At 41.7% G+C, this 27,141-nt stretch overlaps 3 protein-coding genes across 3 annotated transcripts in view; 2 read left to right on the top strand and 1 right to left on the bottom strand.

Annotated features, from left to right (window-relative positions):
• hyou1 (hypoxia up-regulated 1) overlaps positions 1 to 23,718 on the bottom strand; it is a 94,357-nt gene extending 70,639 nt beyond the window's left edge. Inside the window, exon 1 of the mRNA XM_067256852.1 lies at positions 23,715 to 23,718. Within this exon, the coding sequence (XP_067112953.1) occupies positions 23,715 to 23,717 (3 nt within the window). The 5' untranslated portion in view covers position 23,718. The remainder of the gene's footprint in view (positions 1 to 23,714) is intronic.
• nrgna (neurogranin (protein kinase C substrate, RC3) a) lies at positions 1,720 to 14,812 on the top strand. Its single transcript, XM_067257519.1, has 3 exons — positions 1,720 to 1,847; positions 3,680 to 3,826; positions 14,019 to 14,812. The coding sequence occupies exons 1-3, from the start codon at positions 1,833 to 1,835 to the stop codon at positions 14,037 to 14,039; spliced, it is 183 nt and encodes a 60-aa protein (XP_067113620.1). The 5' UTR covers positions 1,720 to 1,832; the 3' UTR covers positions 14,040 to 14,812.
• hepacamb (hepatic and glial cell adhesion molecule b) lies at positions 22,092 to 26,498 on the top strand. Its single transcript, XM_067256862.1, has 7 exons — positions 22,092 to 22,194; positions 24,048 to 24,389; positions 24,555 to 24,836; positions 25,114 to 25,207; positions 25,520 to 25,596; positions 25,719 to 25,786; positions 26,037 to 26,498. Exons 1-7 carry the CDS (start codon positions 22,107 to 22,109, stop codon positions 26,355 to 26,357), a joined length of 1,272 nt encoding a protein of 423 aa, XP_067112963.1. The 5' UTR covers positions 22,092 to 22,106; the 3' UTR covers positions 26,358 to 26,498.
• Positions 26,499 to 27,141: the final 643 nt, after the last annotated feature.

A 27,141-nucleotide genomic window follows, 5' to 3' on the forward strand; every position in this document is an offset into this window, starting at 1 on the left:
GGGGCTGTATTCTTCCTGAAGAATCAGTGAGTCAGAGACTTGTGTTCCCAGCTTAACGCACTGCTTCCTGTCAGACAGGAAGTCTGTGATCCACCTGCAGGTGGAATCAGGCACGTTCAGCTGGGAGAGCTTGTCCTGAAGCAGGGCGGGGATGATGGTATGGAAGGCAGAGCTGAAGTCCACAAACAGGATCCTGGCATAGTATGCTGGAGAGTCCAGGTGCTGTAGGGTGAAGTGGAGGGCCATGTTAACTGCCAAAGCAAATTCCTTGTCTGTGCAAACTTTCATGGCGAATAAATCCCATTCTGATTCTGATTCTTCTGCATCGTCCACAGACCTGTTGGCTCTGTAGGCAAACTGCAGGGGGTCCAGTAGAGGGTCTGTGATGGATTTAAGGTGTGCCAGCGCCAGGCGCTCGAAAGACTTCATTACCACAGAGGTCAGGGCGACGGGTCTGTAGTCATTATGTCCTTTTGGCCTTGGCTTTTTGGGCACAGGGATGATGGTGGAGGACTTGAGACTGGCACATGGCATGTCTCAAGGGAGGTGTTAAAGATGTAGGTAAACACCATAGACAGCTGGTCAGCGCAGTGCTTGAGGGTGGCTGGCGAGACAGAGTCCGGCCCAGCTGCTTTGCGGGGATTCTGCCTCTTGAAAAGTCTGTTAACTTCACCCTCCTGAATGGAGAGAGTCGTCACTGTAGAGGGGGGGAGGTGGGAGGCCTCATGGGTGGGAAGGGGTAGTTCTGGACTGTCCAATTGTCTTTCAAATGTGCAGTAGAACTCATTCAGGTCAATGGCCAGGCGTGAGTCGTTAGTGGAGTGGGGGGCTCTGGGCTTGAAGTTAGTAATCAATAAGAATTCTTGTCCAGAATTCAGACCCCATTATCTTGTGACATTGGATATCACCTCTTCCTTACTTTTCAATTATGGTATTTTAAATGTCTTGTGCAGTTCATTAAATAATACATGCGTGCCTTTTGAATAGGCCACATGTTTTCCTCTGGTATCTTTTAAACCTTGTGATCCTGACTGATCACACTAGTTTGACCTGCCAATAGATTAATTTGCCTATTAAAGGTTTACATGGTTGATGTTCTACATATGCTGAATGCAAGACTGCCTTTTGATCCAATCGTTTTAAAATGTTGAATGCTCAAAATCTTGAGTTATACTTATATACAGATACACATTTCAAAAGATGAGCGCTAAAAGTAAAGTTGCCTGCTTGCAATCTCAGGGGAGACGGCTATATTCGGACGGACTTGTCAGTTCCGTTTTATTTCATTGCTCTTTATGCGATGCTTGCTGGCCACTGAAAGCCTGCCTCGTTTTCACTAATCATTCTATTACAAAAAGTAATCTATATTTTGTATATTTTCTTTAGTTTGACAGTAGGCCTACCCGTACCAGGCTTTATTTTATCTAATAGGCCTACATTAAGTGAAAAGCGAAAATACTTTGGTTTGTGCAATGACTCACCGATAAGATAAAGATAGAAGTAGCCTAACCTAAAACAGCCTACAACTATTGTCATATGATAGAACAAAAGGGCAACTTTACATGAAGAAACAAAACTAAAACAAAAATAGGTTTTGAGAAGTATTTTTTTGTATGATTAACCTTTCAATGGATCATCCAAAATTAACACGAGCTTATAGTTCAAGTCACACGTCAGAGGACTCTGTGGGATGGGAGAGTTCGCTGCTGTCAGTAGGCTGCAACATTTGCGAAGCGGCGCTGCACGGCAAGAGAGGTACGCACGGTGAAGCAAAAGAGGACTGAAATAGGTGTTCTTGCAAATCAAGGATTTTGCATTAGGAATTGTTACCAATGGATTGCCGAAACGTAAGTAACTTTCACAATATCTGTGCATCTCATCGTAAAATTATTCAACGGTTAATAGATTGTGTACAGTAGGTTATAGCCTACTTTACTTGTACAATTATAATAATACATGCTGTTTGTTTTGGACCGTTTCCAAGATATTTCATTTTCACTCAACCCAACGATCTTCGTCACAAATAGGACTAGTCTATTGGATGACAAATTCTTATAATACAAAGTCGAGGTATTTTGAAGAAAAATGCAGAATGAGCGTTTTCTTTTTTAAATGAAAGTACACGCACGATCTTTTAGCATTTAGTTTTTGGATCAAGTGGCTTTTGTATTCTTCAGAAATCAAGTGTCTGATATGCCAGTCTAAATATTCCTGTGGACAGTGGTTGCACATAGTCATGAGTGTAATGTTATAAAATCTATAACAACTAAATCAACCCATGTAGGCAACGCTAATAGCAGCAGAATATTTTTATGCAAAAGGATACTTTTTTGAGGCAGTATGGATCAAACCAATTGGTTATTATACAACTGATCATTACTGAATTGTGTGGGCTTGAAGTCGTGTGTTTGTTGGAGGACCATACATTGTAGAAATTACAATTGTCTGTCTGAAGCTGAGCTTTGACAGATGGTCATTTAGGCTGACATCACTATGAATATGTATAAAATAAAAGCATTATGTGCATCAAGTACTTTCTTGACAGATGATTTGGTGATGATTTATTTTGAACAGTATGCACTTCCATTGTATTGCTTTATTGCAATTATAAAAATGGAAAGATGTATTGGTGTTCCAATAAACCATTACCTAAACACTTTTTTGTCTAATAATTTATTTCTCTTTATCTAAGTTTATGTTGCAGATTATTTATCTTTTTACTTGATACGAAACGCCCAGAAGTCATGTATTCATGTGGGTTACAAGCAAGATCTCACAACTAAAATACTTAAAGCAAAATTATTTCACAGTTTTCAGATACTAGAAAAACCTTTCCTTACAGTTCCCTTGACGCTTCAATGCCCCCTAACCATTATTGAAAAATAGATGTGATGATGGAAACTCTGTCCCAAGGTGAAGGCACATGCACAAAACAGGATGTTGTAGGGTTAACAAAGCACGAGGGACCACGTTCCATAGGTTTCTAATTAGACATTAACAATGCTTCCAGGAGAAGTATTGTTAATGCCATTCCTGTTTACCTGTTCCATAGCACCATGAATGCTACAACTGATGGTGTTGTTTGAAAATGAATCATTATGAAATAGTATATTGTGTGAACATGATTTAATTCGCGCATCCATAGCACATTGTCTAAGGGTATACATGTCAATTTAGGAATAATGTTTTTTGTGGTGTGCCATGGAATCAATAAGTACTTGAAAATGTTCTAGGTCAAGAAATTATTTTGTGAAAGGAGATTTTCTAACTCTTGGGAATCTCCATTGATTTCTTGAGGCCAGTGAGTATTGAACTACTGTGCAACCTGCTATCCTTTCGCATTTGCTTTTGTTGTCAACCTTACAATTAAGTTCTAAACTCAACAATGTATAATTACCATTTTGGGCTGAGAAATAACATCCACGTTTCACATTGCATAACAGAGAAAAAAAGATACCCTTGAAATCTGAGCACTGCTACGTTTTTTTATCATAATGATTTTAATAGAGATGAAGCATAATGGGTAATAGGAAAGTTGCATAATGATTCCGTCTTTTTTTGTTTTCATCTATAAACTAAGCTTAACTCATAAGGTACAGGATAACGTTTAAGTGAAGATAAGAGTGCACTTTTATAGATTTAAAACTATTAATCAAATGTGTAATCTTGTGTCCCATAGGATGGGTGTCCCAGACCCCATGAGGAAGACATCATGGACATACCCCTGGACGACCCTGAAGCCAACAAGGCAGCCGCCAAGATCCAGGCCAGCTTTCGTGGTCACATGACCCGCAAGAAAATGAAGGATGAAAAACCCAGGGAGGAGGTAAGGCCATGGTTAGAATGAATTCCAATAAAATGCCAGAGATATCACGATGATGTGAGGTTCTATGGGTAATAGCAGGGCCGTAATCATAATATGATTACAGACTTCCCCCCCCTATATATTAAAATCTGGTCAAAATTCCCCCCCCAATATATTGATATATAAATAAAATATAAAATATAAATAAAATATAAATGTGCTAAGCTACAACAGGAAACCACACGCGCTGTCCGAAATTATCATAAAAATAAAATTAATTAATAAAAATTAAAGGTTTTCGGGGGGGGACCCTCAGACTAGGGCTGAGCGGTTAGGGAATCGGGCTAGTAATCTGAAGGTTGCTGGTTCGATTCCCAGCCGTGCAAAATGACGTTGTGTCCTTGGGCAAGGCACTTCACCCTACTTGCCTCGGGGGAATGTCCCTGTACTTACTGTAAGTCGCTCTGGATAAGAGCGTCTTGCTAAATGACTAAATGTAAATCCCCAGCAAATTTTGTCCCCCTCAATGTTGACTCCATAGCTACTGGTAATAACCAGTCAGAGCTCAATCGGCCGAATCCCAATACTCTGTCTTACCCTACCCCTTACCTTTACCCCTTAGTTTTGCACGTTCACGTGAGAGTAAGTGGTGTCCCAATACTCTTTTTGATCGAGGGGTAGGGCTAATATGAAGGGGTATACACCCCTTAAAACCAAGTGTTTTCGGGAGCTTAGGCCGAATCCCAATACTCTGTCTTACCCCTACCCCTTACCCATAGCCCTTAGTTTTGCGCGTTCCCATAAGAGTAAGTGGTGTCCCAATACTCTTTTGGATCGAGGGGTAGGGCTAAGACGAAGGGGTATACACCCCTTAAAACCAAGTGAGCTTGGGAGCTTACTTGAAACCAAGGGGTATGTGAATACTGCGCAACCTGCAACAATGGCGGCCAGATCATCCAGAGAGTCCCATAAATGTGATATTTTCGTCTTAAATAATTGAGAAAAAAATTACGACAGTCTTGTTTTGTGCTCAACACAGTCCTGTACATATGTATTTGCAACCATGTTCTTAACTTAAACGTTTTTAAAAAGTTTGCTCCGCTTATGTTACATTCAGTGGCGGATCTAGAACATTTTACATGGGGTGACAAAGGGTGGCAAGAGGTCTTGGCAGGGTGGTATGGGTAAACGGTATGTGGGAATCTCTATATGTGAATGGCTTTAACAAAACAAACACAAAAATACTTTTAAACTGCGGTAGTTATTGTTAGTTATGTTTAATCATGCCCTTACACACTACAAGCGCGTAGGTTTGCATAGGGTCGATAGGGACTAGTCACAACCAAGTTTGGGAAAGACACAATTGTCCCCACCAATATTTTGTTAATTTTCGACAAAAATATTTTGCACAATATATTTGCAAAACTCATTCGTATTATTATCTATACTATGTTCGTCGCCCAGAAAAGTGAAAAATACATTTCCAAGTTAACCAATGCGCCTCGAGCCTGCAAGACAAGATTATGTCATTTAATTGGCTGAAACTTCGTGAATCGTGACTTGCAGAAAGAGGGCAGTAGTCTGACACGGTAAGCTATTAAATACGCCAGGAAATAATAAAGCCTCATATTGGTATTTCGTTTGGTCTTAGCATTGATATTTTTGACCCTTTTGTGCTTTGTAGAAAGGAAAATCAAAATGCCACCCAAAAAAAAGAGGGATATAAGAAGTTTTTTCCCAACCCAGAGAGTAAGTAGCTAATTATCAAGAAGGTCGTTGTTAACTGCTAGCCTTACATTGCCACCCATTCTACAATGGAAACATGTTTTGAAAGTTGTTAGTGTAGTAGAGCATGTAACTTTGTTAGAGCAGGTTGGTGATGAATCAACATCAGGGGTTCAGGTGAGAAGATGAATTGTCCATTTTGGTAAAGATTGCATTAAATTGCTGTTTTTTAAGGGATGTTTAGACAATGTTATCCATGAATGTTATCATTCACACATATACTTGTAGGTAGTAAAAAATTGCTATAAATTGGGATGCCCAAATGTATACATCATATAATTAATTAATACATTATTTCATTGCTCAGAAGTCCAGTACAGATAATGTAGGCCTAGTACAGAAATCCAGTATAGTGCAGGCTGAGGAAGCAGCAGCTGGACCATCAGGGCTTCAGGTAGTTTTTGTTTTTATATGGCGGCGGGGGTGGGGGGGGGGCAGGCAGTGTCCCTACCAAAGCTGAGACCAAACCTACGCCCTTGGGAATAACCCCAGTCAGGGCCGGAGTGGGACCAATTTTCAGCACGGGAGTGTAATGGCCTAATCCCCACCAGGGGCTGAGCCATACATTGAACATTCGGGGCTGAAAGACTACAGCTCATTCAAAATTCTGCAGCTAGATTATTAACCAAAACTAAAAGGAGAGAACACATTAGTCCTGTCCTAGCTACTTTACACTGGCTCCCTGTTACCTTCAGAATTGACTTTAAGGTCCTTTTCCTCACATACAAAGCTGTACACGGACAAGGACCTAGCTACATTGCTAACTCCTTTATAAACTACACACCAGCTAGAACACTGCGATCATCAAATGCAGGCCTATTAGAGGTCACCAGAAGCAGTCATAAGAAGATTGGTGATTCGGCCTTTGTCAATTACGCCCCAAAACTATGGAACAAATTACCCATAAATATTAGGGAAGCTAACACTCTAGACATTTTTAAAAGACAGCTTAAAACCTACCTTTTTACCGAAGCATTTAAGTAATTTTTTCTCAAAAGGGTTTCCTACTTTTTAAAGTTGTTTTCTCTCTTGAACAGAGATCTTATTGGGATTTTTATTATTGTTTGAATTATTTATCACTTGTATTATTGTTTTTATTGATTTTATGTAAAGCACCTTGAGCTACAATTCTTGTATGAAATGTGCTATATAAATAAAGTCTTACTTACTTACTTAACCCGAACCTAAGACCTAGGCATGGTTTTGATGTGATTTGAAATCGGAACTTCACATTAATGCGAGCGCGAATTGTTTTGCATTATTTTCAGTGCAAAATAGTTTTTTTAGCTTTATGTAATATGAACATTACGTTGGACTCATATTGTTTTATTTCCGGAAATTACAACCCAAATTTTTATCTGAAAGATTCGGGGCTTTTGAGAAAACATATTTTTCCCACCCTTGCAGGAACCTAGATTTATGAAGTGACAGATCTTTCTTTTTTTTACCTGGCTTTTTCAGTTCCTCCTGGCATCTTTTCCCCATCCATTTTATTCTTTTCGCATCAGCTTAATCTTGCTAACTCCCTCCACAACAATAAATTACGGTTTAGGGTTTTCTCCATAACAACCTTGGTACACGCAATTGTGTTTGAGAAAAAGAGTACGCGCGACAATGTGTAGCCTATTAGCTTACTTATCAGTCACATAGTAACTTAACAAACTTAACACATATCGTTTTATTCGATGTGTGAAAAAACTAAGAGAAAGCAGGGGATCTTCTGGTCCAATTTATGAGCGGGCAGAGCGGCCCACCGGGAATTATCCCGATGGCCACTCCGGGCCTGAGCCCAGTGTTCAAACAAAACAAAACTGTGCATCTTTTAAAAAGTTAAAGTATAAAAAGCTAAATGAAAATTCAAAGTACAATATTTGTGTCCAAGATGCAGTGGACTACAAGTATAAAACAGCAGACAATACTCAAGCACTTATTATAGCCTAATTAAAAACGTATCATTAGGCTACAGCAGTGATGCCGGTAACGCGTTACTTAGTAACTCTAATCTGACCACTTTTTTCAGTAACGAGTAATCTAACGCGTTACTATTTCCAAACCAGTAATCAGATTAAAGTTACTTGTCCAAGTCACTGTGCGTTACTATTTGTTCATTAATAGTAATATATATATTAGATTTCTTCTTGCGTCTTTCTTCTTGTGAAATCATGTAGCCTATGCGACAATTAAAGGCCGATATATGCTTCTCCGTTTTTCCAAAAAACGGACACATGGGAACGCCCTCGTCTACGTGGAACGCCCTCTCCGAGCTCTCAGAGCGCCCTCGGAGAGCCCCGGAGAGCTTGACGTGCACCTCCTGAATTTTCTAACTATCCGTCGTAATTTCGGATAGTTACGGAGACCCCCTTGGCTGTGATTGGTCAGTATTAAGAACCGCTTGCGTCAGGGGCAGGGTTGCCGTGATCAACAGGACGAACAGAATCCTTTGACCGCCATTGCTGTAAGTTTTTACAATTCATATTTCAGTTAAACAGTACATGTAAACCAGCATCTGAATTAAAATGTGACGAGAAATGGGCAGTGTAGTTGCTGAAAATGTGAGTATTTTATTGATGAAACGACTTCTCGATAACCTATGATAAACCATTGCGCCACCTACTGTTCTGGCGGGGAATTGTTTTCAGCACCCACAGCCTACAGACAAACATAAACGCAGTCTATCCGTTCATATCCGTCCGTATCCATAAGCCCGCCCATCCGTAAACGGAGTCGGAGAAGCATATTGCGGCCTTAAGTCACGTTTTCAGCATGAGCGTCACGTCACGTGTATATACATAGACAATAGACCTACCACTCCCTCCCAGTGACTGAGTCGCCACTTTCCTCAAGGCCCTTTGCTCCGGTGCCATCTCGATTTGATTATATGTGACAAATAAGAAAGACAAATAAGCTTAATAAACTATTACATGAACAAATGCAACGAACCACAACTAAATCCATGTTTTTTCTAAAAGTAATGGTTCACAAATTATCTCAGATTTACTGTACTCTGGGCGTTTTTTATGGTTAGTTTTTTTCCCCAAGTAGACCTACGACTTGAGTTGTTTTTCCAAGTGCGTTCTTAGGTCAATTTCAAGAGAAACTCGTGTCTATAAATCAACATGAACATCAACAAACATCAACAAAATGTCAGGAGATACATTGTACATTGTTGTTGTGTACATTACTGTTAAAAATGCACTTCTAATAAAGTGAGTGTTGGCAAAACCGGTTGTCATTTTTATGTTGAGGCGGCAGGGGTGTTGTCGGCAGCTGTTGAATGTAACTAATAAAGTAACTTGTAATCTAACTTAGTTACTTTTAAAATCAAGTAATATGTAAAGTAACTAAATTACTTTTTAAAGGAGTAATCAGTAATCAGATTACTTTTTCAAAGTAACTGTGGCAACACTGACTATGGGGTAGGGGTAAGGGGTAGGGGTAAAGGCCGAAATATAGTACTCTGTTTGCATGGAGACGGATACAAGGAACGCCCTCTCCGTTGTGGAACAGAGACATCGGAAGTAAAACATTTGGTGACGAGCGGCAAACGGCAAGAGTCGAAAGGGGGAGACGGTTTGTTTCAGGGTCATGGCCAATCAGAGTCAGAGGAGGGCGTGTCTCTTATCGGAGCGTCGATTTGAAAGAATGGCGCAGGCAGCTCCAGATACCTAGCCTGGCTCTGCCCTCCTACGTACTTCCGCTCAATTTTGATTTTGCTTCTGTACTAGTTCTGGGCTTGAGGTACGTTAGTCAGATGACTCCGGTTAATTTTCTACCTGTCCAATCAGCAAACAGATCGAGTGGCTGAAAACGATGACGTTGATGTTGTGCGCTAATTTGTGTTGTAGTTCCGTAATGGCGGCGGAGAAAGATGCGAGCGAAGCCATTGGGTCCGTTGTGGCAACGCTGCCGAATATCCAGAAGTTAAAGCCGGAGCATGAACAATCTTTGATCCCCATGGGGTTCGTTTGATTTTCCAGCTAGCTCTGTTAGTCGTGAAGGAGTTGGCTAAGGCGAACGCTAGCGATTGGTTATGGCAGATCCAGAGTTACTCTAGGCAGATCCAATAGTTTTAACTTCAACAGAGTACCCGCCGTCAAGGAAGTTAACGCTTGTCAATGGAGCGAGCCCAGACTCTCTGTACAAATGAAATGTACGAGAGTCTGGTTAGGACCAGGCTACCAGATACCCCCCGCGTAATAAGAAGTACACTCATTAAAGGAAGTAGGATTGACATGCTCCAATACTGCACACTACCACTTATGGTCCACTGATGTTATCATGTTGATGGAAGATCCTTTGCAAGTCTCCTGCATTATATATATTTTTTCCCAATATACCTTTTTGAGTATCAAAGCATTTGTTTAATTTAAAGTTAATAAGTTATGGATCTGTTAATTTAATAAGTTAACCCTTTGATGCCTGGGAGATTTGTCCGCTTACCGCTGTTAGCCAATGTGCTTCAAATTGTGAAATGTTTGACATGAGTGTTTTTTAACTATTGAGAGTGCGTACTGCTTTGGGGGATTGGTGAAATAGAGGGCTAATATGAGCCAGTCTATAATGCTTTTGATTATATGTATGGTGTTAGTTTAATGAATTGCATTTTTTAAATGTTATAATGGGTTTAAAAACGGGAACAAATCTGATAAAAATGTGTATATTTGTGTTAAAAGGTTTTTCACCTGAAACTGAAAAACAAAATAAAAAGAGGAGACAAGGAAAAATGGTCAGAGTGAAATCCAGTTCTTTATTTCGGGGTGGATGCATCAAATCCCTTTCAAGTGGGGTAGCAGCACAAAAATTAGGAGGAACTTGACAGTGAAAAACCGCTGAGGACCAGGAAATCTGGAAACCTGCTGAAGAGACAGAGGTTTAGTAAAAAACTCAAGAAACCATCAGCATTTCCACCTGTTGGAACCTCTCCAGGATCCATGGCGGATCAAGGGAGATTGGTTAAGCAGCTCAAAAAGGAGAGGGCTACGACGAAACAAGCGTTCTCTCGTCTTGTTAACAGGATCACCAGAAATTACAAAGAAATGTCTGGGGATGAGCTCAGGAACAGTTTCAACAAACTCATGCAGGAGGCCGAAGAAGTAATGGAAGCCAATGACGATGTGGAGGCTGGACTCAATGCAGAGCTGGAAGCGGAGCTGGAGGCAGGGAAGGAAGCTGTGTTAACTGAACAGCAAATAGCCAACCTGGCAAAGACTGCAAAGGAGTGTGAGCAGAAACTAAGGAGCTCATTCAGGACACTTTGTGGGAAAACTATGTAAGTGCTGAGGTATCCACCTCCCTACAGTCGGCAGAGGGCGCATTTGATCTTGTTGCTGCTACCGTACCATCGGATAGCAGCCAAGAGGCATATGATTTCATGCTCGACCACCTGCAAAGACTGGTAGAGACTGCAAAGGAGGCGTATGGTCGGTGGGAACGTTGGATCCCTCTGGTGGAACGAGAGGGGTTCCAGAAACACCAAAGAACACTCTTTGGTTGTATCTAGAAAGGCTGACTTTATACAGGCATGGATAAAGGGGGAAGCTGAAAGAAGGTCGAATGCTTCCAATCCCAAACGTTCCACACCAGCCATCAGGCTGAGACCTGTAGCCCTTCCAAAATTGACTGGCAACAAGCGTGACTTTTACAAGGAGGAAGGACTGGGGGGCACTGCAAGAGCAAGGTGAACCCACTGGATCGAGAGAGGTGAGGAAGGCACAATTGCTTGATAGTCTGGAGGACAGGACTACAAGAGACCTCCGCCTCACAAGTTATAACACAGCAGAGGATGTTTTCCGTGTCCTAGAGAACCAGTTTGGAAATCAAACAGCTATCGCTATTGAAATAGTGGAGGAGCTTCAGAGGATTCCACCTGTCAGAGGACATCAGCCACGTAAAATAGTGGAACTTATTCAGGCTGTGGAAAAGGCGCTTCAAGACTTGAGCGATCTTGGAGACACAGGCGCTATCAGAAATCCACTAATGACAAAATCGATCGAAAGCAAGCTTCCAGATACCCTCAAAAAGGAATGGCTGGTCTTTGTTGCTGACAAGAGGAATGCTGTGGCACCAGAGAAGCGCTTTGGCAATCTCTTGGCATTTCTCAAAGAGCAGGAGAGTATATACGAACAGCTGGAACAACTGAGGGAGGAAGAGCCGGGCAGAAAGGAAACTCTGACTGAGCCAAGATATGCCAGAACCAAATCTACCAGGGCAGGAAACAACCACACAGGCTGTGTCGTCTGTGGTGATTTAAAGCACAGAAGACAGCTGTACTTCTGCAAGCAATTTAGAGGCCTAATGCTGATAGAAAAGGGCTGCGATAATGAAGTTGGAAGCTTGCAAGAAGTGTCTTGAAGTTCACGATGATGGGGCATACTGCAAACCTGCATTTTTGTGTAAAAATCTAAGCTGCAAGGATGAGAGGGCTCCTGAGCATCATATCTATCTGTGCCCAAATTATGAAATGAGGAAAAGCAGTGTGGATCAGAGAAGAAGTACATTTTGTCCAGAGGAGAGGAGAAGCAGCAAGAAATGCACAGTGGAGCAGGAGGGAGGCAGCAGGAAATACACAGAGGAGCAGGAGGAGTTCTTCAGCAAACTTCCACCAGAGATGGCAAAACAATGCCGGAATGTGTTTTCAAACACTGCATCCAGAGCTTCTGACACTGCAAGGCATCAGCCAAGCCTCCTGAGGCAAGATGGATTACAGGAGCACCCAGTGATAGTAACGTGGTTTGTGTACATGACGTAACAGAAGTTAATTTGACAGATTCAGTGTCTGATGCTACGCGACAGTTGTACGCTCGCATCCAGTTAGGACACGGTGTTAGCTCCAATTAGACTGAGGAGAACGGAAACTTTCTTCTCTTCCTTCACATCATTGGCAGCACAATACAATTCCACTCTTTCCATGTACGCTTCCCAGTCTTCATTAGCACTATCGAACTCTTCTACCTTTCCAACGTAAGCCATCTTCAGTTCTGATATTTACCGTTTAAGTGTACTTATGCGTCGTTTACTGTGAGCTATTCACGTGTACTCACGCATCCTCCATTAGCCTTGCTACTCCTCTAGTGCTGTTGTTCGTTTTCAACCTCCTTCCCTCCAGTCGACTTCTCATTCCATGTACTTTTAAGCTCCATTTGCTTGTTAGGTTCGTAGATTTCTCGTCGCCAATTTGTCGTGTCTATGCGACTACTTATTAATAAAATAATCAGGCTTACTCAGAGGTTAAGTTCACACGTGAAACATCACTTGGTTAACTTGAGGTTTCTGCACTCAATGTATACATGCGCATGGCGAATAACCAATAGGAGAACAATGCATGGGGAGTGCTTACACATAAAGAAATAAATCCTTATTAAACACTACAGTATGCATTCCCAATACAAAATGACATGATTTAGTTTAGCTTCAAGTATCATTCATACAGTGAAAGAACTGAACGATTTTAAGAAGCCCTTCTATGAATAAATGACAATGCATAATCGAGGATACACTATGCACTGTGCTGAAGATTACAGCAGAGCCACTGTGAGGCTGTGAGAAGAACATGTTCAAAGATTTGAAGACTTGAAAACTCATACTTTGGTCTGGGCATAACATTTGTATTTAAGAATCATGTAAACAATTCTATCCACTCTTGTCTACTCTACTGTGTGAGACTAGTAAAGATATTGTAACAGAAAAGACTGACTACTGCCCACCAATAATCAGTGCCCCCAACAGGCCTGCCTACAGATGGGGGGGGGGGAAGGTTTTCCGAACAATGCTGACTTAATTTCTTGTTGCTAGGCAATAATACAGATGGTAGCAACTAATGGCATGAAAGTGCAATATCTCCACTGTGTTTTGAATAATGAACACTAACCTCACTCAAATACCTCTGGATACAAGTGAGAATTTCTTTTTTCCCCCACCTGTTTTTAGTATGACATTTCAAAATGGCAGCACAGAACCGTTTAACGTTGACGCAAGCATTGTGTCCATAGAAAGTAGATGGCGTACTTTACACTAGTTTATTTTACCATTCAAACTACTTACTGTTTGTCTCTTTATCGTTAGTTGATCAACCCTGTTGAAAGAGTTTCTGTTTTAAGCTGTCAACAGAATTGGAATATTGATGGATCTAACAACAATACACTTTCAAGCAGGGTCGGACTGGCCGTCGGGAGATTTCCCGATCGGCCGGTCAAACAGCCGCAGCATAATGCAAAAAAATATATAATAATAATAATAATACACGGTTATGGGCCGGTCTGAGTTTCAAAGTCCCGGGCCGTTTTTCAGTCCCAGTCCAGACCTGCTTTCAAGGCATTTCAAGAGTTATTTTAACTGATACAAGAGTTGACAAATATAATGCCTCCAGCCAGATTCGTCCACTATATCCCGAGAAAGCAAGTAATGTGTGTGTGTGTGCTTGTGCTTTCAGAAGCGACGGGAGCAGAAGTAGAAGAGACAGAGAGGTCAGCACCTGAACTGTGAGGCCTGGATTCCTGGCAATTACCATACGCCACTGCAATATCAAGAGCTCTTATCGCAAAAAGAGGAAAAAAACAATGGCACTGTACCGCACAAATAGAACTAGATCTAGGTTTGGAGACCCACCCCTCTGCTGATCTGTGAACTCTCTCTGTCTTTCTCTTACACACAAATGGTACACACATGCAAACACACAAACACATACAGCATATTGACATACTCAAACATACATGCACACTCAATGGAGCACACTCACTCATTTTCCTCCTCTAGTATCAGGTTAGATGTCTGTGACTCAACATAATCTTCCACTGCATGAATTTTAATGTAAACAAACAAGTGCACTCAAGTGAAAATAAAATTTGAATGACTTAAGTCATTTTGCTCCACTCAGAGCAGGTAGGTCTGGAGGCAAGGATTGGTTGAGATAGAGATATGTAGATTTGTGTTCACTTAACTGGCTATTAACAGTACTTGTATCAATTTTACAGCATAGAAGTATGCGCTGTCTGAAATGACAGTTTCTGTATCTTTTTTTCTTGTTCATTCATATATTATTTTTCAACATATGTATTGTATTTGTTTTACTTTAATGTTTTATTCAATTGAATTCTTCTGGATTGTTGTCTTTGTTGTGTATATATATATATTGTAACCATTTAAATATATAAAGTACATGTATGTGTTTGGTTTTGATGGCTTGATTGCTGTGGAAAATGAATAAAAAGGGAGAATTAGCCATTCAAGCAACAACTCATTTTATTTTGTCCTTGATACCAAACCAGGTGAATGTGTCTCCCATGCTCTACAATTGCTGGTTAAAAATGTATACATTGAAATTAACTTTCCATGTGCATATAGTTGCAGATGACCACTTCATATTGTGTTCACACTCTACAGAACGTGTTCTTGCTTGGATTCACCAAGTTAGAGTGTTTGTTGGATGGAGAGGGTCAAAGCTGCATCCACTGTCAAACCCCCAAAACACACTCCCCACTCAAAAACAGGAGAACTGTTAAGTAGTTTAAAGCCTAAACAACTTACCATCCTCCCACTACTTCCTCTCCTGGCTTTCTTGTTTCCCATGTGATCCTCCTAGACTAAAACACAATGGGCAACTTTTTACCCAGCACTCATGTTTTAATTACTATGCACAAATCACAATGGACAGAAAAACTGGAGCATGTGGTAATTATCTCTTCCCGATTACCCTCCCCCTAGTGCCTCAGTTATATATAATGTCGGCTAAAAGGCCAGATCATGAGGCACGCAACAGATACAGCGCTTCTGCATTTTGCAGCTTCTATATCTCTTAGGTGAGACAGATCAGAGTGAAATTGATTGCAATGGTGGTCATCGGGAGTTATTGGAAGGGTTGGTGGTTGGGAATCCTTTGGCAATCCTGGAGATGTAGAGATTCATTTTTTTATGTATTTGCATAGATGGGAGGCTGTGGTGTCAAGTCAAGTAAAGTGAATGGCACCACAGTGTGGCGCTTCTTTAAAAACTCTGGTAGATAGACTATAGTAGCGAAAAGGCCCGGGATACAGAGAAGACTGGAATTTAATTTGACATGCATTTAAAGATAGCTCGCTATCTTCAGCATTGTGTTTTCTTGCCAGTTTGGGGCCCACAGACCTGTCTACATCTATGGTTATGCACAAACAGCCATGTCTCTATGTCAAAGCGGCTCGTTAGATATTTCTCTCCACTTTTACTTCTTCAAGTTGAACTCTCTTGTATTGATGCCTGCACTCAGGCTTCTCTGGAGCCGGTCAGCCCATAAGCCACCTACGCATGCTCCCACTCACGTCGCCATGAAGTGGAGGAAACGGCTCTGGGATGCTAATGCAATGTGCTTGCACACGGAGGTGGGAGTCATCAAACATACATTTTTCAGAGGTTTCCAATAGCAACCAACCATTATTGCTAACACCAATATGATATTCCCATCCTAACCCACCACTCCCTCCGTTACACCCCCACCCTTTAGAATACACCACTTGATTTTCTCTGAACTTGGGAGAACGATTACTGCCATGTGTTCAGTAGCCAACCATGTGTAAGAGGTGTATGTGACATGCTATCCGAGATGTATCTCAGCATATCAAGGATTCATAAGGGGAAAGTTTATAAGGTTCATGGCAGAGAGCACGAGTAGAACAAAAGGGACTAAAATCTGTCCATGCCTGCAAACAGCCATATAGGCCTATATGGGAAGCTTTATCCCAGAATATCTATCCCTATTTATGCAAACATTGTTTTACATCATACTGTCATAACATTTACATTTACACATTTAGCAGACGCTCTTATCCAGAGCAACTTACAGTAAGTACAGGGACATTCCCCCGAGGCAAGTAGGGTGAAGTTCCTTGCCCATGGACACAACGTCATTAGGCACGGCCAGGGAATCGAACCAGCAACCTTCTGCTTACTAGCCTGATTCCCTAAACACTCAGCCACCTGACTCCACAATAACAATTGCATAACATAGGTTGGTACCTACAGAGTTACCGGTTTGAATCTCCCAAGATTAATTACTTCCTCCTTACAATGTAGAATGAGAATCAGAATCAGAATTCGGTTTATTCGCCATGTATGTTATACAAACACAGAATTTACTGTGGCAGGGAGGTGCAAAACACTAAACATATACAGATCTTAAATTAAGTAAAAGTACAAAAGTTTAACTATTTCTAAGAAATAAACAATCTAAGAATACAACAATTTAAATATAAAATAAAATATATATAAAAATAAGAATAGAATGAGCAGCGTGAATGGTCAACATAGTGCAATCGGATACTGAGATAAAGTGGCTTATGCATACTGAATTGCCATTAGATGGACTTATAATAGTTAAATAAGTGAATGAATGTCAATGGGAGTCCTTGGCCTTGTTGAAGAGGCCAGTAGCAGATGGAAAGAAACTGTTCTTATGGCGTGAGGTTTTGGTCCTGATGGACCGCAGCCTTCTGCCAGAGGGGAGTAGCTGGAACAGGGAGTGACCAGGGTGGGAGGGATCGGCCACAATCTTCCTCGCACGCCTCAGGGTCCTCGAGGTGTGCAGGTCCTCGAGGGTAGGCAGATTGCAGCCGATCACCTTCTCAGCAGTGCGGATGATACGCTGCAGTCTGCTCTTGTCCTTGGCAGTGGCAGCAGCGTACCAGATGGTGATGGAAGAGGTGAGGATGGACTCAATGATGACTGTGTAGAAGTGCACCATCATTGTCTTTGGCAGGTTGAATTTCTTCAGCTGCCGTAGGAAGTACATCCTCTGTTGTGCTTTTTTGGTGAGGGAGCTGATGTTCAGTTCCTACTTGAGGTCCTGGGAGAGGATGGTGCCCAGGAAGCGGAAGGACTCCACAGTGTTGACTGGGGAGTCGCACAGGGTGATGGAGGTGAGTGGGGCTGTATTCTTCCTGAAGTCCACAACCATCTCCACTGTCTTAAGAGCATTGAGCTCTAGGTTGTTCTAGCTACACCAGGTCACCAGGTTGTCAGCTTCCCACCTATAGTCAGACTCATCCCCGTCAGAGATGAGCCCAATGAGGGTGGTGTCATCCGCAAACTTCAGAAGTTTGACAGACGGATGACTGGAGGTGCAGCTGTTGGTGTACAGGGAGAAGAGCTGAGGGGAAAGGACGCAGCCCTGAGGAGATCCAGTGCTGATGGACCGGGAGTCAGAGACTTGTGTTCCCAGCTTAACGCACTGCTTCCTGTCAGACAGGAAGTCTGTGATCCATCTGCAGGTGGAGTCAGGCACGTTAAGCTGGGAGAGCTTGTCCTGAAGCAGGGCAGGGATGATAGTGTTGAAGGCAGAGCTGAAGTCCACAAACAGGATCCTGGCATAGGATGCTGGGGAGTCCAGGTGCTGTAGGGTGAAGTGGAGGGCCATGTTAACGGCGTCATCCACAGATCTGTTGGCTCTGTAGGCAAACTGCAGTGGGTCCAGGAAAGGGTCTGTGATGGCTTTGAGGTGTGCCAGCACAAGGCGCTCAAAAGACTTCAATACCACAGAGGTCAGGGCAACGGGTCTGTAGTCATTGAGTCCTGTTGGCCTTGGCTTTTTGGGCACAGGGATGATGGTGGAGGACTTGAGACAGGCTGGCACATGGCATGTCTCCAGGGAGGTGTTAAAGATGTAGGTGAACACCGGAGACAGCTGGTCAGTGCAGTGCTTGAGGGTGGCAGGAGAGACAGAGTCCGGCCCAGCTGCTTTGCGGGGGTTCTGCCTCTTGAAAAGTCTGTTAACTTCACCCTCCTGAATGGAGAGAGTTGTCACTGTAGAGGGGGTGAGGGAGGAGGCCTCGTGGGTGGGAAGGGGTAGTTCATGTACAAACACAAAAAGGCAGAAGTCAATGGCAGTAGGCAAAACACTGGAACACTTGTCACAACACAAATCTAATGCTAACCAGACATATGCATAGTTTAATGTGCTACCGTAAAATCTGGAAGACAAGAGAAGGGTGACAATGGAATTTGTTATAAACACACAGAAAACGAATGCAGAATGTCTTGATAGCAAGATTAGAGGTATCGGATCTGATGGCACAAGTTTAGGACCTCCTTTCGGGAAATATCACGTGTACAACAAATTACATGCCAGGCTATTTTGAGAAGGAAGTTATTCATTCATGGTGATGCATTCATGGTGACTTCAAAAACCTGCAGACAGTTGCTACCCTACGACAATTTTAGTTAGTAAAATACTATATCTTCCCTGCCACAAACTCATAGATATATTAGAATACCTACACTGAGTAAATAAAAAATTTAATATCTTACTTTATATCCTTTATAGTAAACAAATGATTCTACCTTTGGTTCTGAGTCGGCACTTGAACTTGTTATGTTTTCCAATGAACAGCAGAGGGAGTTACTATAGAATTAGACATTCTTTAACAGAATATTTTCTAACATTTATAACATTTTGATAAAGTGAGACAGGTCATGTATTCCTCCAATCCCTCTTAAAATGTATTAAACTCGTGGATTGTATTAGTAAAACCTGCTAAACTCATTTATTTAGAATTATGAAGGTTTAAATTGTGAAATGGATGTCATGTAACAAAGGTGCCTCACTGACTATGCTGTAATACTCAAACACATTTGGGAATTATATTAGCTGATTGTTGCAAGCCTTTTATAAACAATACAAGGTTTCAAATCTCACCCTTTACATGGAGTTGTACTGTATGGAGAACTGGATGGCTGGGTATAAAAACTAACCAATAAACAATAAAACATTTCCCAACTTCAAATGTAGGTGTTAGAATATAATATGCTTTCCAAATCACCTTGTTCATTGTTAATAAACCTGTACATCACAGTAAGTGGTGGGACAGATACTGTAACAACTGTAAACAGCCTTTTCCAAACCGGAAAACAAGGTAATGTATTTATCTTTTGATCATGTTTGATTCAATGTATTGTAAACACTTATGTCTCACTATCATGATGTAAAAGAAAATCAATACAACTTAAATATGTTTGACATTATTATCTAAAATAGAGTTGTTAATAACAGCAACTGCTCGGTTCATCTTTGTTGTTTCCTCTTCTTACCTCACTTACACAGAGACAAAACTGTAACTGCAGGATAAGACTGAAACTGTGGCAAACATCAAATTTGTAAGAGAGATCCTTCAGCCTTGTATTAGTGCCAAGTGTAACAGTGAAAAGGCAGAAGTGATTAGAAGGAAAGTCATTTTGGTCAAAGCTCCTGTGTGACTAGATGTGACATACCAATTATGAACTTGGTTGAAAAAAATTGCACAATAGAACAAAAGAGTTTAGCTGAGAGCGAATCAAAGATTCTATCATTTTTGGCATGCAAGGTTCAAGATTTGGAGATAGTTACAGTGTTTAGCTCACCAGAGTCAACATCTTTGAACGAGAACATTGAATGTTTTGTGTTAAATTTGTCCACTCTGGAACACATGCTCCACATTCCCACTGGCATAGTACAGAAATAAGACCTTCAGAATAATGTGATAATGGTTATGAATAGAGATGGGTTTATATGCCAGATACCCATGCTGTAACCGCACAGAAAGTCAGCAGTGGCAGCAGTGGCATCTAATAGACAATTTTCCTGGTTCAGTTTCTCACTACCAGTTTAGTTTTTCTTCAGGTTCAGCAGACCACTTTAAGAGAGTCCATAACATAACAAGTCCATAAGTTGAGTCCTTGTTCTCTCTCAAAATAGTGTGGTATAATATTGAGATTGTTTCAATTGCCGGTTCAGCTTCAGTTAAATGAGGATATTTTTTCAATTATTTATTCAATTTTTATAGAAATGCATCATTTACCTGCATACTCTATGACAGACCCTAAATATTTTTCAGGTAGTAAACAACTGCACTTTGTCTTTCTGAACCAGGAATAAATAATTAACTATTAACTTATTTATAAACCATTATAAACTTTTATTAAATGATTATACAGAACCCATGTACAAATTAACCATATTTCCCAGATGGACATTCCTCATAAGTGCATCACTGTAAGGCAATTTGGGCATTTGCGGGTCTGATTCCCATTGTCACGGTTCTGGCCGTGTCTCTGTTTTTTCCCTTCTGTTTCCCTTTACCCCAGTTTTTCCTGTTTTCCCCTGTCTGTCTGTGGGTGTGGGTGTGGCTCCAGGCTCCAGTTGATCCAGACCACATCTTCACCTCCACCTGCTCAGTATTTGGGTACTTCTTGCTCCACTACCCGTATTCAGAAGGATCTGGCCCACCATGGACCCAGCAGAGAATTGCCTGTTCTTGGTGTTTGAGTTTGGTCAGGCTGTGCAGTGCCTCATGACCTCTCAACCACATCAGCGGACTCTACTCCTGGAGAAGATTACTGCCTCCCAATCCGACAGTGACCCCATGCCACCCAGTTCACCAGTTTCTTCAGCCAAGTCCAGCTCTACCCAACTCCCACAGGTTAGAATCTTGTCTGTCCAGCCCATACCACCTGTCTCCCCACAGCCTCCTGTCTCCCCACAGCCTCCTGCATAGTTCCCTGTCAGTTTCTTTTGCATACTGGGCACCCGCCTGGCTCTGGGAGGTCATTGCAATACCATCCAGAATTCCAGTCGTCATGGCAGGTGACAAAATCTCCCTTTGGGTCAAATTGCCACCATGATTGTCCATTTCTAAAGCTACTCCAGCTAGCTCCTGTCAGCTAATCCTGTTAGATTGGGCCTGCCTTTGCTGCCATGTGGGTGTGGCTCCAGGCTCAAGTTGATCCAGACCACATCTTCCACTGCACCTGCTCGGTACACACCTGCCTTCACTTGCTTTCAGATCTTTTGTTTTTCATCAGTTTTGTTCTTGGCCGCTTCATCATATGTTCTCAGTATTTATCATGACTTATGTGTTGGTACTTATACTTACCTCCTGTCCACCTATCTGACCTGCCTGCCCTGTTACGCCAATATTAGGCAAATGTCTCAAAAGCACAACTCAGATACAGAGACAAGAAGAATCCAAACTAAGTATTTGCTCCTCCCAAGGTTTCTTCAATTGTTTGTTAAATTAGTTTTTCGGGGAGGTTTTCTTTGTCTTCTTCGAGGGTTTAGGTTTGATGAGGGGCACTTCAATGGGCGTATGTGAATCCGTCTGTGACATTGCTTGTAAAAAGAACTATACAAATACATTGTATTTGATTTCGTTTGAAGAGAGCTGTGTCATGAAATGGATTTCAAGAGTGCATCCCATTTTTAGGGTGAATTTACTTCCAAGTACCACCAACAAAAAATAAAAAGTTCCATTACTTTCGAACATTGTTGTTTTGAGTCTTGTACATGAACAATGCCTACTTCTCCTCTCTCCCTATTTTTCTTTCTCTCTCACTTGCTCTCTCTTTCTCACACAACACACACAATTTGTCCTGCTGGTGCATTGGCTTTTGTGTGCAGTTTGCACCCAGTTCCATCTGATCCCAGCCTTAGAGGAATGGCTGTGTGCTTTCTCCAGGGACGTGCCCAGAGTGGACCAATCATGCTAATTTTATGGGAGAGAAACGGAGTGTTAGACCCAAGATGAAGGCAGAGAAGGAGGCTCTCTCAAAAGCTCTAGCCGCTCCTCGACTTTTGCTACTCTGGTGTCTCCATGTTTTGTGCCTTTCAGGTTAGTAAAACTATTTTCAAGCCACTAAATTTGTACTGACCTAACATTAGATTACTTTGGAGTCCACTTTATTTTCATTGTGCAGAGTACAAGTACAGAGCCAGTGAAATGCAGTTAGCCTCTAACCAAATGTGCAAATAGTAATAGCTTATAAACTGAGGTATTAAGTGCGATCAACGTATTATGGCAATAGAGAAGTGGAACAGTGCAATAACCAGTAACATGAGGTAACAAGTTGAGTAGTGGAATGCTCTGGAACAGTGCAACAGTGCAGTGTACGGAAATGGTGGACAAGTACTGCTTAAATAATTAATTGTGCGAAACAGTGCAATGAAATGTAGGTGCAAGGTTGTGCAAGGATGTCTAGATGGAAGGTAGGGAGGGGTGGAAGATTAGAGAGCGGGGTTCAAGTTTTTAGTCCAAGGTTCAGTAGGTGGTCAGCTGTTCTTGAGCCTGCTGGAGGGACAGCGGAGGCTATTGCAGTGTTTCCTAGATGGAATGGGGAGAAGAGTCAGTGATTGGGGTGAGATCACCCTCCACAAGTGGAAGTTGATCGAGGTTAGCTGGGTACCGGTGATGTGTCAGGCAGTCTTCACCACCTGCAATTTCCGTACCACACTGAGATGCAGGGAGGTAAAGTCAAGAAAAAGCGGGCAGGAGAATTAAAACTGTGTGTTGCAGGTTCGGCTTCATTCATGCCAGATTAGAGTGGCTTGGAGTGGAACCATTTTTTTTCCCAAGACATTTGTCTACTAGGAATCTGTTTAGCTATTTATAATTTTTGCTTATACATTTCAGTATTCAACTAATTTATTTAGATGTTTTTAAGTCCACTTACATTTCTCACTAACGCAGCAGCCAATTAAAAGTTTTGCATCAATGACTAATGAACACGTAGAGTTTACGAGAAGGGAGCTGTTGAAAATAAGTCACGTATTCAAGTAATGTTTCAAACTCAAATGTTTTCTACAGGACTTCAAATGCCTCATAACAAGCTTAATTTCTGAGGTCTTCATGGCTTAAATAAACATGGATTCATATTTTAACCCCTAAAACAACTGTATGTTTATGTAATGTAGGAGGTGGTACGTATTTGTAAAAAAATATTGCCATTGTATTGTTTCTGTAAATATCGTGTCAGAGGTGTGGCTTCCATGTATCACTGCTGTGGTGTTGTAATCAGAATCACTGAGGCTCTCTGTCCCCTGCTTTAGCCAATCAAAGAGCTCTGCTTTGCACTGAGTGCTCTTTTCATGGGCTGCCAGGGAGGAAATTGGGCCAAACAAATCCTGCTTTTGTTAGCTCATCCCAGCCGTCCCATAGGATTGCAATCTGTTACCACGGTGATGCTGAGCCACCACACAGACTCGCTCCGGCGTTCTCTGCTCCGGCAGAGGAGGAGGAGGTGCTCACACTGGAGCAGAGTCATTCGCTTCCTCCCACCACAGCTCGCAACAGAGCTACTGTAGCTAGCTACAGGACTTGACACTCAGTCCAACGCGTGGGCTGAATCTGATCACCATCTTCTCCTCAGAGGGATTAACCACAGGTCAATGAACTTTGCTGTATATGCAAAGAAAGCCTACTCTTGAAACCAAGTAGGATGTAATTTGTTCGCATATTCTCTCAATACCTCACTTGTCAGCCACAAATGCTTGAATGAAAAAATGCAGATTAAAAAAGGTAAACCTGCTGATCTTAGATCACCAATTGTTAAAGGCAATATGGGGAAAATGCAAGATCTGGCTATAGTTTATTTTACTAGTCGCTTAGGCTTTAATCTGTGCCCCATGAACCTGGCCAAATAGTAAAGTGTTAACCCATAGTTTACCCCTTTCCTCCCATATCCTCAGGCGGTGTTGAAGGGGTAAACATCACGAGCCAAGGCTCCCTGATCCGGGGAATTTTAGGAGGGGAAGCTCTCCTCTCTGTCCGCTACAGCAGCATCAGCCTTGACCCACCTGTTATCAAGTGGCAGCTGAAGAGGGATAAGCCCGTAACAGTGGTTCAGTCAATTGGTACCGAGATCATCGGTAACCTGCGCCCAGAGTACCGGGACCGCATCCTTGTGTTTGAGAATGGCACCTTGCTCCTCCACAACCTCAAGCTGTCAGATGAAGGCACCTATGAAGTGGAAATTTCCATCACAGACGACAGCTTCACTGGAGAGGGCAGTATCGAGCTTACCGTTGATGGTAAGTGATGTCCAGAGATGGAGATAGAAATGTGATAGTTAGATTTGTTGTTTGTGTTTCCAATCTGTTCTGACTGCTTCACCATTGATTGTATGATTGTGTGTAGGCCCTTTACGCCGATGAATACATGCCTGAACATGCCTGAACAAATCGTCTTGCCCACAGAGCCCATATCCAGACCATATGTCCATATGGAAGCGTCCTCTGTTCTGGAACTCAGTGAGCACTTTATCCTAAACTGCTCCCATGACAATGGAACCAAGACTACATACAGCTGGTTGAAAGGCGGGAAACTGATGACCAATGAGACACGGTTGCTGCTGTCACCTGACCAGAAGTACTTGACTATTAAACGTGTGCTAATGGTGGATGATGACATTTATAGCTGTGCAGTGGAGAACCCCATAGGCAGTATGAAGAGCATGCCTATCAAACTGACTGTGTACAGTAAGTGTAGCAACTTTTCTTGTTGCCTTGATTTCAGAAACAGAGAGAGAGAGAGAGACAGAGAGATTTAGGCTTGAAGGTAAAAGTCGTCATTACTGTATGTATCAGAAAACTAAAGAGTAGGAAGAAAATGTTTAAAGAGATGAACTGGCTCATAGTCAAGGGGGTGTCACTTTGTGTGTGGAAGGGGTATGCACAACCCATTTGAGCCTACTGAACAGTGGCGAGGCATTGTTTCCTTTTCAATATAACTATACCATGACCCCTGTCTCCCAAGGAAGGAGTTCCCTCTACATCATTCTCTCCACCGGGGGCATTTTCCTTCTCATCACCCTGGTGACCGTGTGTGCTTGCTGGAAGCCCTCAAAAAAGTAAGAGCCTCCACTGGATCCTCTGGTGTTTTTCTCTAGGCACTCCGGTGCATGTTTTGATGGATCGCCTCCCGAGGCTTGGTGCGGAATACTGTGAAAGAAATCGATTTTTTCCATCGTTCTTATGTTCTACCAGTTTTATGGCTTATTTCAGTGTATTTCATTTAAGTGAGACATAACAATGTCATGTGAACGTGAGCAATGACTCATAGTATAGATTTGTAAAATTTTACGATTTTTTAAATGATGTTTCTCTGATCATGCAAAAGCCAGACTTTTCATGAATTAAAATGTTACTTTTCTATCTTCTAGGCCAAAACATCCTATTACAAAGCCTCTATCAAGATCATTTCACACTCACTCTGATCATTTTCCAATCAATCATGCAGGTATGGAACACTTCCTCTCTAATTCATAACCTAATAATCTCATAGTAGATTATGTTATCATAGCATATTATTATAGCATTTTTATCAAAGTTTACCAAGTTTAAATTATGATTTAATTACAGTTGATGTGGTACCAATAATGACAGAGCAGAAACGCAAGAATCCAGTGGCTCTCTACATCCTTAAAGAAGTGAGTCTACCTGTCATTACTATGAAGGATGTAAGATGATGTGAGTCTGCTTGACACAGCTAAAAATACCATGAATTAAAGGAGTTTCTTAAATGATACAATTGCTCTCAAACACTGATATACTTACATGCATATTTTACAATAACTAATTAACAATATTACTAAATGTTATGTTGCTTATAAATTTAGGGTGGTTACTTTGGATCTTTTCAGTATGTGTTAATACTGACTTTTATTTGTCTCATGGTAGGATTCTCCCAAGGGTGAACATGACTCACTCAACAACATGGGCTCCTCTCCTGAACTCAGCAGTCCCCCTAGCTACAGCAGCTCGCAGCTCCCCTCCTCTCGGTCCCCCGAGCCCCCTGCCCGCTCATCTCGCAGGTATCCCCGTACCCCAGCCAGCTCCCCCCCTTCACATCACAACAAGGTGCAGAGCAAGTCCACCCCCTCCCCACCTCGTACCCACAGCTCCGGGTGCATATTCCACTCCCCAGAAGTTGTACCTTCTGTCCTTCCTTTGGAAAAGCCCACCCACACACTGGAAGCCAATGGTACAGCTCAGACCTGATTGCTATGCACTCCCTCCAGTCATACATTGTTTTTGCATAGTGATGTGTGATCAATTTCTCTTTGTGCACATGGGTCACATCACACAACAGCTGACCATATGTTTTTATGAAAGAAAACACATCCAAAACATTAAATTATTAAAAGAACACAGGATGTAGGTGTCCTTCCTTGTGGTATAGTACATTTATATGGAGTTAGATTAGTTTCATAATTCACAAACAAACGTAACACAATTCACAAATGTATTTCATGATTCACAAATAAATGTAACGCGATTCACAAATGTATTTTGTGATTCACAAATGTAACGCGATTCACAAATAAAGGACCCCATTACATTTGTTTGCAACCTGACGAACACAAGTTACAAATCGGAGAACACGAGTTACAAATCGGAGAACACGAGTTACAAATCGGAGAAAACGAGTTACAAATCGGACAAACAAGAGTTACAAATCCCTGCATTTGTGTGTGGATTTTTTGAACTTTCCTGAAGTGCTTAGATTCACAAATGCATTTTTTCTAAAAGATATCCTCTGCAGCCTATCAGATGTCTCTTCCAATTTTAGCCAATCACAGCTAGCTTGCTAAATGTTAGCCTAGGACACACTTAAAATTACTAAACATGGATCCTGCCATTCTCAAGAATATTCGATCACGTATGATAATCGGTTTAATAAGATTAACAAGTCATATTTCACCTACATGCTACCAGACGACATTGCTAGTGATCTGAAGGTTGGCAGGTTGTTGAAGTCCACATAGACACGTTAATGTGATTG

This window comes from Osmerus mordax, chromosome 19 (assembly GCF_038355195.1).
Source record: "Osmerus mordax isolate fOsmMor3 chromosome 19, fOsmMor3.pri, whole genome shotgun sequence".
NCBI classification, from domain to species: Eukaryota; Metazoa; Chordata; class Actinopteri; order Osmeriformes; family Osmeridae; genus Osmerus; species Osmerus mordax.